The 13777-nt window shown below is 42.1% G+C and overlaps 1 protein-coding gene across 7 annotated transcripts in view; it reads right to left on the reverse strand.

Moving 5' to 3' along the window:
- The window catches only part of SH3KBP1 (SH3 domain containing kinase binding protein 1), a 356010-nt gene that overhangs the window by 113673 nt on the left and 228560 nt on the right, over positions 1 to 13777 (reverse strand). For all 7 annotated transcript variants that reach the window (XM_002831442.5, XM_054544393.2, XM_054544392.2 and 4 more), the window contains one exon: positions 472 to 547. In XM_002831442.5, the coding sequence (XP_002831488.2) occupies positions 472 to 547 (76 nt within the window). The remainder of the gene's footprint in view (positions 1 to 471; positions 548 to 13777) is intronic.

Below are 13777 nucleotides of genomic sequence, written 5' to 3' on the forward strand. Positions count from 1 at the left end.
ACATGCAGTGGTATCTAGAGATATTCAAGCAGAGATGTGTTGAAGATACCAGTGGGAAGTCAAAGGTAAGTAAAATTGGTCAAGTGGTTAGGCCTCTCTGACCTGAGGGCTCGTGAATCCCTAAAGCGCTTAATTTGCCACTCTCCAAAATCTTTCAGCCACCTTAACTGTGCAAAATGCTTGTTATATATGGATAAACCCTAGCTCTTCATACAAGTGAGATACATATAGCAGGAGAGGACCACGTTCTGTAATAAGGGGAAAGAAAAAAACAAAAACGAAAACAGGAGTTCTGAATCTAACTTGTGCCCACCATAATGGTGGGGAATTGAATAAAATACAATTGTGTACATTTTTCTGATGCGTTTGCAAAAGCTATCAAGGTTATATAGGGATTTCTAAAAAGCATTTCTGTTACTGGGAAATCCTCAAATGCTTTTAAATGTGAAACAGATAACTAAGGAAACTCACTCTTTGTCCTGCTGTCCATTTCTGTTTTTGATGAGTCTGGAGTTGCTGTAGTTGCAGGTAACTTCTTCCCAATAGTCTGAGGGGAAAAACAGATGATTTTACTTATCAAGATGATTGTCTCCATTAAGCAAAGGAATAAGATCCAGATCATAATGACAAAATGCTCGAAATTGGTTTAAAAAGCCACATTCTTTGGTTTATGCCCTGCTCTGTATACTGGCTGCCACCCTTTAATAGGTTTCATCCTCAATGACAAACAAGGGAGAAAAATAGGTAAAAAGGGCTTTATCCTTGTAGGCACTTAGTAGCATTTATTCTCTTTCTTGTTTATACTCTTATAAAAGGTTGACTATTTTTAGCAAAGAAAACAGGCATAGTTCCCCTCATTTCATGAGCTGACTCAGTCTATGGAGGTACAATAGCTGGCCCAACGGAGATGCTCAAAAGTCACTGCAGGCTGGAAAAATGGAAGTAGGAGGGAAGAAATCAAAAGGAAGGGATACAGGAATGGAGGCCCAGGAGGGCAGGACGGGCAGGCAGGTGGATTGGCAGGCAGAAATCAGGATGTCCAGGACAGTGTACCCTACTGCATCTCTGTCTAGCCATCTAGAATTCCACCTGCCTCCCAGAGAAAGGGGAGATACTCTCATGTCCTCTAAACAGATCTACCTGCCTGCCACAAAGGCAAAAATGAGTCCAGCAAGCAGCTCTTTTCCCTATAGTCTTTTAAGCCTCCAAGGGCTTAGAAAAAATCCAGCGCCTCAGACCCTATGCTTCCACTGACTAGTTCAAAAAAAGAAAGATTATGAGTTTCTTTTGAGTTCATTTCCTTTCCTTCATTTGTGGCTAATTCTATTAACATTATTTATGAACTGTCCATAGAGAAGACTGGATCTTATCTCTGCCTAAAGATGTTCCTAAAAACACAGGCAACTCAGCAGCTCAAAAATAGAAAGAAATATACAGATCCAATGGTTCCCAAGGTGAGGTCTGTTCCCACTCTTCCCCTTTGCTACCACACGTGTGTGATCATGATTGGTGCCTGAGGGAAAATGTCTATTGATACCAGGGCAACAGCTGTCACGACCACGTAGCTGGGGAAATCAACCTCTCCCGCAACAATGAAGGGTTTTGCCAGTGAGAATTCCAGCCACTGGGAAAATCAAACATCTCTGGCCCTTGAACACATGAAGAGGAATGAACTGCATAATTCAAAAACTGGCATGGTAGAATTTTTCTTCAAAAAAAACTGATTCACCACAGTTTTTAATTTGAAAAAGTTATTCATGCTTCCAACGTTGAACCCAACATTAAATATGAATAAATCACAGAAAGAGGATAAGAAAAATCAAATCCTCAGCCCTTCATGAATTTTTAAAAACATTTGTGACAGAAAGCCTTTACATCTTACACGGTGACATTTTTATTTAGTGCCGCAGGGCCTTCTGTATTGGATTAAAAATGGAAACCAAAATAATATGCCACCTCTAAACTGCCGCTAAGTACTCAAACTAATAACATTTGATGATTCCAGGGGAACATCAGGGATGAAAAAGCTTGATGTTATTCTGGCATTAGGTCAAATTTGATGAAAAACTGTTCTTAGAATTATTTTGAAAAATCAGGTACCGATAGTAAAAATAGCAGCTCTCAAAGTGTTCATTTCATTCACATTCCTGTTCACACTTCTAGCAGCATCCCTGCCAATATATTTGTTTTTCCCTTTCTGGGGCTGGAATAAACCATCACCATTGTTAACACATTAGGAAGAGGAAAACAACAACCAGTGCTTCTGGTATCACTGAACAAAGAATTCAGGAAAGGCGATAGTAAACACTGTCCCTACTCCTGACTTTGTTTGCTTCCCTGAAAAAAAAAAAAAGGACACATGTAATGGTTTGGGCATTAAACCAACAGGTTTAGAGAGACCTTCAACAGGTTGCACATTTTTACAACTTCCCCTTCTTTAGTAACAAAAGAAAGTATTTCCCATTATCTTTGATATCCTGGCTTACCAAAACTTCCAAGCTACCAGACATCAAGCAAGGCCACCAATTCAATGCACTTACTTTAGTACAGAAGGACACAAAAAAGTAAGGCTCACTGTGGTTTGTTTCCTTCCTATTTCAGAAAACACAGCACACTGGCCTCTGCATGGATCCCAGCGACAGGGGTGATGGTGAAGCTGGTATTATCCTCATCTTCTGGGAAGTGCTGGCCTTAAATCTTCCCTTCTCCTTCATGGGCCATAGTTAAAAGTCTAGAATAAGGCAAAGTTTCTCCCCATCTCAGCCTGTTCCTGCCAGTGCTCCGGAGATGAGACTTGGCTTATTGTTTCTCTTGTCTCTAGGACCCAGACCTAGAGCAGTGTGGTCCCTGCACCAGCAGCACCTGAGAACTTGTTAGTAAAGCAAATTCCCAGGCCCCACCCCAGGCTTTCTCAATCAGAAACTCTGGGGATGGTTCCCAGCAGTCTCTAGGAACACACCCTCCGTGGGATTCTGATGCACACTCACATTTGAGAACCACTGACCTAGATGTGGGAGGGAGTCCATTAGTATTAATCAAATGCCTTTTCTTGGATTAAAAACTCAGGGGCCTATTCTCATACCTAGATAAATTATAAAACATCTTTTTAACTCTTCTCCCTCTCTTCTCTCTCTCCTTTCCCATCAAATGCATCTGCCTTCTCTATTCTCACTGGCCTAAGAACTTGTCATTGCTACTAAATGACTCAGTTCAGAGAGGAACTTGAGTACAGTAGATCAGACAATATGACAACATTGCTGAGGGAAACATGGGGGAGGATAGTTGGCCAGTGAAGGGATGGGTAGGTGGAAGGAAGGAGGAGGACAGAAGGAAAGAGAAAGAGGGAAGGAAAGAAGGAGAAGGAGGGAAGGAAGGAGAAGGAGAGAAGGAAGGAAGGGGAGAAGAAAAGAGAAGGACGGAAGGAAGGAGGGAGGGAAGGAGGGCAGGAGGGAGGAGGGAAGGAAGAAAGTTAGAAAGATGAAGGAAGGAAGGAGGGAAGGAAGAAAGGAGGGAGGGAAGGAGGGAGAGAAGGAGGGAGGGAAGGAAGAAAGAAAGGTGGCTTTGAACCAAAACTGGAAGGTTGTATCTAGCCTCTCTGGGCTCAGACTGCCCAGAAGGCTAAGCAGGCAGACTCTCATGACTGTATGAGCCTTCATAGAGGCCCAAACCCTGTTTCTCCTTCTCAGTGTTACCTTTTACTGGCATTTTAGGTGAGGTGTTTCTTCATTGTAGAAGACTGGCTCACACATTAAAGGACATTTAGCAATATAGACCCACTCAAAGTCTATAGTGCCCCCCAGTCATTGCATGTACCCTGAACACCACACAGCTTTCCAAAGATTCCTAGTTGAGAACCTCTAGCCCCTGCCCTTCCCTATATACAGGAGCAAAGAAAAAGGGTGGTGAATTATTGCTTTCCCATCAGCCTTCCAGCTTCCCTCTACCTCTGAAAACATATTTGGCCAATTGGGCTTAAAATGAATAGAATCCCAAATTTCAAAGGGCATGCCTCATGAACGCAATGTCTAGCTCCAGTACACAGATATCTCATGGATAACTGAAGGTCAGCTACACTGCAGGGCTAAGTGGACAGAATAATCAGGAATCGCATCCATACATCTCTCCTCCACCTAGAAGGCAACAAAGAGGGATGTTAGGCTGGCAGTGGCTGGGGAAGAGGATACAGGATCTCCCCTTTGGCTTCCTCCAGTGTTCTTGCTCCCCTGAGTGCCTTAAGGAAGGTGGCTTATCCACGACAAACACCAGCCATGCACTAAGGGGCTGTGTTGACATGCTCAGGACACAGCCCATTCACCTCCCAAGGGATCTGGAAACAGACCCATTTTGCCATATGACTTTATAGAACAGACTCTCAGGTTCTTCTCCCTAACTTGGCCCATTATTTCCTCTTCCTTCTGTGAGGCAGCTGAAAACCTTCCAGTACACACACCCACATTAGTCAGATCTGCTTGGTCTGGGAAAGGATGTGCATATGGTTGGATGGATAGCGCTGTATCTGTATCGCTATGGATCTACTTCTACACGTGGTAATTACCAGGCTGCTGTCAACTTTTGTCTTTCTTGCCACATACCTATCTCCATTTAAAACCTGACTTTTAAAAATCAATAACTCATAAAGTTCATTCCTTTGAACATTTAATAACGTAACTACCTCTCCCATTTGCTGTCTTGCCAAAAGCACTAAATAAACGTTTCAGGATTTTCGTGTGCAGTGGGAGTATCATATGTACTCCTACCGCTACAAGATCCAGTGGTACAGCATCAAGACAGATAACCACCATATGATTTCAGTTAGTGGAGCAACTAATTTTTTGTCTTTTCTCTGCCAAAATGAAGAAACTAATGCTTACAGGAAAGGCAATCGCTGGATTGGAGTCCAGGGGAATCTAGTTCCCAAATGACTAATGTATTTGTTTCTTTGTGACTGCAGAACGTGAGACCAAGATCCTGCTCAAATCAAGAGTATAAAATTCCTTCTCCTACTTTATTCCAATTCACATGCAAACTCCAAGCTTCCAATTATAGGACAATGCTAAGGGGAAGAAAATCTCTGAAAATCCCCTCTCCAAGAATACCACATACAACTCTCGTATCACAAAGGCAGCCAGGTTCAATGGGTAGTAGGAGGAGAGAGAGAGAGAGCTCCCTGCATTCTAGCAGCTGATGAAGCTCCCCTGTCCAGAGGCCTGGCTTTCTGGCAGCTATTATAAGAAGAAGATGGTGGTCTGAGAAGCTATCCATAGATAGTACTCAAATACTCACCTTATTAGTCCTTTCTCACGCTGCTAGTAAAGTTATACCTGAGACTGGGTAATTAATAAAGGAAAGAAGTTTAATTGACTCACAGTTCAGCATGGCTGGGGAGGCCTCAGCAAACTTACAATCATGGCAGAAAGGGAAGCAAATACGTCCTTCTTCACATGGCCGCAGGAAAGAGAAGAATGAGTGATGTGGGAAAAAGCCCCTAATAAAACCATCAGATCTTGTGAGAACTCACTCACTATCACGAGAACAGCATGGGGGGACCGCCCCCGTAATCTAATCACCTCCCACAAGGTCCCTCCCCCAACACGTGGGGATTATAATTGAGATTACAATTCAAGATGAGATTTGGGTGGGGACACAGAGCCAGACCATATCACTCACACAAAGTCAAACACAAGAGATCACTTTTCAAACAGCTGGTAAGACACAAGATAAAGATGACTCTTTGATGGCATTCCTTTTACAACACTGGTATCTGAGAGTACTCCTTCCCTTTCTGTTCAGTACAGATTTATTAAGTGCCCATTCAGTGTGGGGCAGGAAAGTGGGGAAAAAAGGCAGGAGGATGGTGAACATCAAAGCAAACACTGAAACTGCAGTTGTGGGGTTGGTTCTCCAGAATGGTGTGCTGAGGGGTGCCCAACCATTCCACACAGTTATCCTGAATCCTGCTCATGTATGGGATACAGAGAGCTACAGGACACAGTGACAGGAGGAGGGTCAAAACAGTTATCTATATATGACCATATCTGTAACTTTTCAGTTTTTATTTACCATAATTCAGAAAGATCCCTAAACGGCTATTAAAATTCACTGTAAACTTTTTATATTTATTTTTACATGTCCCCTTCATGAACACCTATGACAGATGGCATTATGAAAAGTCTTCTTGGCTCTCAGTGAGGAGTGGTAGGCGCAGAGCAGAAGCCCTGTGAGCCAGCTCAAGTCAGAGCCAGAAAAGAACTAGCACAAAGGAGTGTCCTTACAATGGGGTGCCTTGTGTGCTTCCCCGGAAGCTTTTCTGCTCCCTAAGAAATTTACATTAGAAACTGTCATCTCATCTACATTTGGTGGGCCCAGCTTAAACTATTTGATATCAATAGAAGATATGCCAGAGTAAAATACAACCCAAAATTCTAAAAATAAAGCGTATGGTCCAGTAAAAGAAAAAAAACTACACTTGTAGTTCCATTCCAGGGCCAGGGTTTACCTTTGTAACAACTCACATACTGTTATGCCAATTCCAACTTCTCCAAAGGGGTGTGCTTCCCAGTCTATTTTTAAACTTGGTTATAAGGAAAAATAAAATTTAAAAAGTAATTTTCTGATTATGAAATTGGGCTTAAGACTTAGAGTTATTCATATGATGTTTATTTCCTTGGTTGCCTCAAAAAGTTAGAGAATTCAAATATATTAAACCTCTTTGCCCACAGTTAAAGACCTTGTCAGATTCATAGCTGCTGTAGAAGCAGTTGTCAAGTATATCACACTTGTTGGGGGCATTGGCTCACACCTGTAATCCCAACACTTTGGGAAGCTGAGGTGAGAGGATCACTTGAGGCAGGAAGTTCGAGACCAGCATGGGCAACATAGCAAGACCTCATCTCTACAGTCAGTCAGTCAGTCAGTCAATCCATCAAGTATGTCACAGTTAGCAGTTTAACTACCTTTCTTGCCCTTTTCCTTCAGAAATAGTGCCCACCTCGAGAGTAGGACCTAAATGCTCCTTATTCTCTTATCCTTACAAAATGAGAGGTCGGTGAAGTGTTTGTTGAGTGGAGTAGGGAGTAGTGGGATACCATCCACTCACCCCTTGCCCTAGCATTAGCACCTACCACAACAGGCAGAAAGAGAGGAGATGTCCTCCCTGACAAACCAGAGAGCCTCTATGCCTCTTAGATTAGAGCCCTACTGTTTCAATCACTGCCATGTACCAGCTCTCTCCAGCCTGGTTACTGGTGACAGCACATTTGTCTGGGATGTCTTCCTGGGCCTCGGTTGCCCTTGCCTTGCTTCCTCTTGTCCACCCCACCTCAACCCCCAACACACATCACCTGTCCTCCTATTAATAAATTATCGGTTGCTATAGAGAAGAACCTAATCTCAGCTATGTTTCCGGTGAACATCTCTCTGACTGACTTCCAAATACTCCTCATATTAGCCTGCTCTCTCACATTCTCTCAAGTTCCATATCTATTATGATCAAAAGACTCTCACTTTGATGGGTGATTATCACCCAGGTATGCGTACACACACACACATGCCGCATTCTCTTGTTCTGAAATCATTTTCCAAAGTGTACCCTCCCTCCCCGACACAATCTCCAAAACACTTAACCCCATAATCTGATAAATTTGGCAAAGACTGAATACTCAGTCTAATCAATTCATCATAGCATATTGAAGGCTATGAAAAGTCCTTCAGTTACTGTTTAACTTTATCCTTAACTTTATCTCACTATATTCCAAACTTATCTGACTACAGAATTCCTACTTCTTGTGACACCCATGAACACATCACAAGAATGAGTAGTCTATGGAATAGCTGAGTGAACATCATCACCTACTCTTCCTAAATTCTCTTGCCTATCCTGTCTCCTAGGCTCATGACTTGAAATTCATCTCTTACTGCACCTTCTCATATCCAACCCATCACCAAGGCTGTGCTTTCAGATTTATCTCCTTCCTCTTTGATGCCAGTCTAGAGCCTTGTTACCATCATGGGGACTATTTCAATAATTTGTTTTTGTTTTTGTTTTTGAGGCAGGGTCTTGCTCTGATTCAGGCTGGAGTGCAGTGGCACAATCACTGCTCACTATAGTAGCCTTGGACTCTTGGACTCAAGCGATCCTCCCACCTCAGCCTCCTAAGTGGCTGGGACCACAGGTGTGTACCACCATGCCTGGCTAATTTTATTTTTCAGTAGAGACAAAGTCACTATGTTGCCCAAGCTGGTCTCAAATTCCTGGGCTCAAGCAATCCTCCTGCCTTGGCCTCCCAAAGTGCTGGGATTACAGGCATGAGCCACTGCACCAGCCTTTTCAATAATTTTATAGACAAAGATCCTATCCCCAGATTCCATCTTCTTCATTTGATCTCCCACAAGACTCAATTTTTACTCATCTTCTGCCATCATCTCTTACACACCCCTACACCAATGCACTCAGAATATATAATGCTTCTTGGCCAGGCACGGTGGCTTACGCCTGTAATCCTAGCACTTTGGGAGGCCGAGGCAGGCGGATCACGAGGTCAGGAGGTCAAGACTGGCCTGACCAACATGGTGAAACCCCGTCTCTACTAAAAATACAAAAATTAGCTGGGCGTGGTGGTGTGCACCTGTAATCCGAGCTACTCGGGAGGCTGAGGCAGGAGAATCACTTCAACCGGGGAGGCGGAGGTTGCGGTGAGCCAAGATTGCACCACTGCACTCCAGCCTGGGTGACAGAGTAAGACTACGTCTAAATATATATATATACACACATATATATATGTCTAAATACACACACACACACACACACTGCTTCTTAATAGCTGTTCATATAAATTCCCAAAGTTCAGAAGAAACTCCAGGGTTTACTTCTGATTGCTGCTGCAACTTGCCATGTCTCCTAACAGCTATCTTTCTCTTCAGCTCTCAAGACTAATGGGAAACTTTCTCTGAATACAAAACACCTGGTCCCATCTTAGATTCTTCAATATTTGTCTGTCTTTTAGGGTTTACTCTTTCAATCTGTCCAATAAAAATTTTAGTATCTATCATTCTACTGAACATATACAGATGAAGTCTGTTTTATATTTGTATATTAGACATACACACACAGAGGGACGTGTGTATGTGTGTACACCAGTAGAATTTGAGCCAAATTCTATCATTTATCATGTAGTTTAACTTCTGCCAAAATCTGATCATTTGCTTCATTTGCTTGCTTTTTGAACACCTCTAGAGACCATGTTCTAAAAAACTGGAAAGAACCATATGACAGTAACAGGAGGGGTGAGACTGTCTCTTCATTGAAGCAAAATGACTTTCTAAGATTTAGTAGGGCCTTCTCATGATGGGGAAATGCAGTGTTGAAGATGGGATCAAAACCTACTTATGTGCTAAATGAAGTGGAGGAGGTACAGTCAGACAATATTAAAACCATGGAAGGCAGCCCTCTAAACGTCTGACAGTATATGAAAATACTGTTTATATTTTACCCCCACTGTTCCCAAGAGAGGAGCCTGCATGCTATTTTGTTGTAGGATCATCTTATTCACAGAGGATGAACGAGCCAGAGTAAATTTCCATTTCATATACCACATTGGCAAAACATAATTCGCCATCATGCTTTAAAATGTTTAAAATGCTATTTTATGTTGTTATGACAGATAAAAGGAAATCATAAACATTCCTCCTACTAGAGGATTAGTTTTTTATCTTTTGATTAACAATGTCTTCCTTTTAGATATATTTTGAAAGTTTAAGATGGTGGGTAAGGGAGAGAGAAAGATGATATGGCTAGAATGAGTATCATGGGGCCAGTTGGGTTTTATTTGTCCAGTGCTTTATCATGAAACATGCTGTACACATGTGGACTAAATCTTAATTTTCCCATAAAGCAGCTGTATGAATTCAACTAGCATACAAAGATCTTTTCAGATCCAAAATATTTTACGTATTCAATCATGACATAATCCAGGCCTTTACCTGGAGATGGCACCTCCTCCCCCAATATATTTGAATCCCATCTCACCTTTAAGAGTCAACTAAGGTCCACTTGGCTAAAAGTAGCAGCTTTCAGGAATGTGTGGGACACACAGACTGACATGTATCCCACGCTTGCTCATGACATTTCTATGTGTAAGAGATACCTGAGGTCAAAGCCATATTTTCTTCAGTTTTTCTTTATACCTCTAAAATGAAGGTTGGATTCAATTACCTTAATTCACTCATTCCTTATTTATTCATTCATTCATTCATTCATTCATTCATTCAGCATTCTTTTCTAGAACTACCATGAGCCTCAATCTAAGCCAGATGCTGTATCTACAAAGGTGAGATGGGCAGAGTCCTAGATCTTTAAAAGGTTCAAAATTTGGCAGCAGAAGCACTATTCACAATAGCAAAGTCATGGAATTACCCTAAGTGCTTATCAACAGTGGATTGGATAAAGAAAGGAGGTGCACATAGATCATGAGATACTACACAGCCATAAAAAAGAATGAAATCATGTCCTTTGCAGCAACATGGATGCAGCTGGAGGCCATGATCCTAAGCAAATTAACATGGAAACAGAAAACCAAACACTACATGTTCTTATTTATTAGAGGAACTAAACAGTGGGTGCAGATGGACATAAAAATGGAAACAACAGACACTTGGGACTCCAAAAGTGGGGAGGAAGGGAGGGGGGCAAGGATTGAAAAACTATCTATTGGGTACTATGTTCACTATTTGGGCGATGGGTTCGATAGAAGCCCAAACTCCAGCATTATGCAATATACGCATGTAACAAACCTGCACATGTACCCTCTGACCCTAAAATTAAAAAGAGAATATAGCAGCAGAGACAGAATCATTAACAGAGCATCATAATACAAAGGGATAAGCACTACGATAAAGGCACCTATAGAACAAGAAAACAAAGAGCTATTAACAAATCTTCATGGGAAAATATGCCTCACAGCAATGATGCAACTTGCATTAAATTCTAAAGGATGGGTAAAATTTTGCCAAGTAGAGACTGGTGGAAAGGGTATTCTAGCTGAAGAAAAGCAGGAGGCAAGGCAGGTATGTGTGCAGGGAATGGGGACTTCCCAGCACAAGATCGAGGGTGGCAGGGATTCACAGTGGGAGTTGAAGGGAGGTGACTGGAGAGCTGCTCGGGCTCAAAAGGCCAGCAAGGTAAGTTAGGGCCAATGTTACAGTTTTCGCTTTTGCTTTGTCTTAAAAGCAACCAGTGGTGATGAAAAATAAGTAGAGGCATGGCCCAATCAAATTTGTGAATTTAAGACAGATGATCTGGTGGTATTGGGAGGAATGAAGAAGAAAAGCAAGGACATGCAAAAGCCAAGAAGACAATGGGGAAGTTGACACAATAATCCACCTAAGGCAGTAAAATTAAAGATGAAATTAAGGTTTGAGAGATACTTAGACTGCCTATCTAAAGGCAGTTCATAGTTTACAGTCACTACAGGGATAAATCAGTGATTGTGAATTGGTTTGACTATGATGGAAAAATTTCCAATTCTATTATGCCCTTAAGTCCACATATATGCATGCCACATAGTTGCTAGGTGTCAATCAAGTGCAAACAACAATACTAAGTTCAGACTCCGATTTAGAGAGTCAGAGAGACAGATATGGTGGCTCAAGGAGACATCGTGGAGAATATACCCTAATGGGAAACATCACAGCGCAGGTGTCTCTCAGTGCTCTGATGCTAGTGCCGAAACGTTTAGTGGAAAAATAATGGGCCTGTAATCATTTTGAACAGTTAGCTTCCTGTTAAAACACCAATCAATCTACCATTTGAAAACTAAAACATTTTTAAAAACACAGACATGTGAGAAACTCCTGACACATATGAAAAAGCATCTTTCTAATCTGACAAATTTAAAGTAAACACTTTAGTCAAATGTCTCCAAAAACGTCTTGAGCTGAAGACAAAAATGGGAAATTTCTTTCCCCAGCAGAAATTTCCAGAGCTTTTCTGTCTTTCAGAGTAGAGAAGGGAAACAAAATAGTTTCAATCAGAAAAGAGGTAAATGCTTGCAACAGTGTTTTGTTCTTTTGTTTTCAACCAAAAAACTGCTACTTAAAAGGCTTATTATGCCTGTAATCCCAGCACTTTGGGAGGCTGAGGCAGGAGGATTGCTTAAGCTCAGGAGTTGGAGTCCAGCCTGGGCAACACAGTAAGACCTTGTCTCTACTAAAAAATTCCAAAAAATTTAGCTGGATGTGGTGGTGCACACCTGTAGTCCCAGCTACTTGGAGGGCTGAGGTGGGAAGATCGCTTGAGCCAGGAAGTTGAGGTTGCAGTGAGCCCCGATCATGCCACTGCACTCCAGCCTGGGTGACAGAGCAAGATCCTGCCTCGAAAAAAAAAAAAAAAAAAAGACTTAGGGCATACAATCGGATATTATTCAGCCTTAAAAAGGAAGGAAATTGGCCGGGCATGGTGGCTCACGCCTGTAATCCCAGCACTTTGGGAGGCCGAGGTGGGTGGATCATGAGGTCAAGAGATCGAGACCATCCTGGCCAACATAGTGAAACCCTGTCTCTACTAAAAATACAAAACTTAGCTGGGCATGGTGGCATGCATCTGTAATCCCATCTACGTGGGAGGCTGAGGCAGGAGAATCGCTTGAACCCGGGAGGCGGAGGTTGCAGTGAGTCGAGATCACACCACTGCACTCCAGCCTGGCAACAGAGCGAGACTCCATCTAAAATAATAATAATACTACTAATAATAATAATAAAGGAAATTCTGACACATGCTGCAACATGGATGAACCTAGAAGACATTAAAGTAAAAATAAGCCACTTACAAAAAAGACAAATACTGTATGATTTCACTTATATAAGGTACATATAGTCAAAATTAGAGGCAGAAAGTAGATTGGTGGTTGCCAGGGGCTGGGGGCAGGGGCGGGTAGCTCAATGGGTATAGAGTTTCAATTTTGCAAGATAAAAAAAGTTCTGGAGATGGATGGTGGTGATGGTTGCACAGCAGTGTGAATGTCCTTAATGCCACTGAACTACACACTTAAAAATGGCTAAGCTGCTTATGTTATGTATATTTTACCACATATTCTTCTTTTCCTGTAAGCCTCTCTCTGGCTAGGAATGTCGATTAGAATGGGGGGAAAAAAGTTGCTCATGAGGCTGTGATATCCTGATACTTAATAGTCAACCACAAAATAATCAGGGGTGTAGTCAGTATCTAATGAGGTGAGTCAGAGAACAAACCCATCTTTTTCCAGAAGCTTTCCATCTCAGGGATGCCTGTTATGTTCATTCACCTCGGTCTTATCTGAAACACTCCTTCTACGGCTCTGAAAGATAACCTACTGCTTCCATAAAGACTACCTCTAAATCTCGCTAACACTAAATAGCTCTGACTTTAAAATCTTAGGACGCATTCTTTATTTTCATCATCTGCTCCACAGATTCCCAAAGAATAACATTTATTCCCTTTTTTTCCCCATCATCTGGGCTCCTCTATTTTACAGAAAAAAGGCAGAGAATATTACATCAAGTTACTTAAGAAGGCTCAATGATATCTTTTTTTCCTTTTTTTTTTTTTTTGAGATGGAGTCTGGCATTGTCACCCGGGCTGGAGTGCAGTGGCGCGATCTCAGCTCACTGCAACCTCTGCCTCCTGGGTTCCAGTGATTCCCCTACCTCAGCCTCCCGAGTAGCTGCAGGCATCCACCACCACTCCCGGCTAATTTTTGTATTTTTAGTAGAGATGGGGTTTCACCATATTGGTCAGGCTGCTCTC

Source organism: Pongo abelii, chromosome X (assembly GCF_028885655.2).
Source record: "Pongo abelii isolate AG06213 chromosome X, NHGRI_mPonAbe1-v2.0_pri, whole genome shotgun sequence".
In the NCBI taxonomy this organism is placed as follows: Eukaryota; Metazoa; Chordata; class Mammalia; order Primates; family Hominidae; genus Pongo; species Pongo abelii.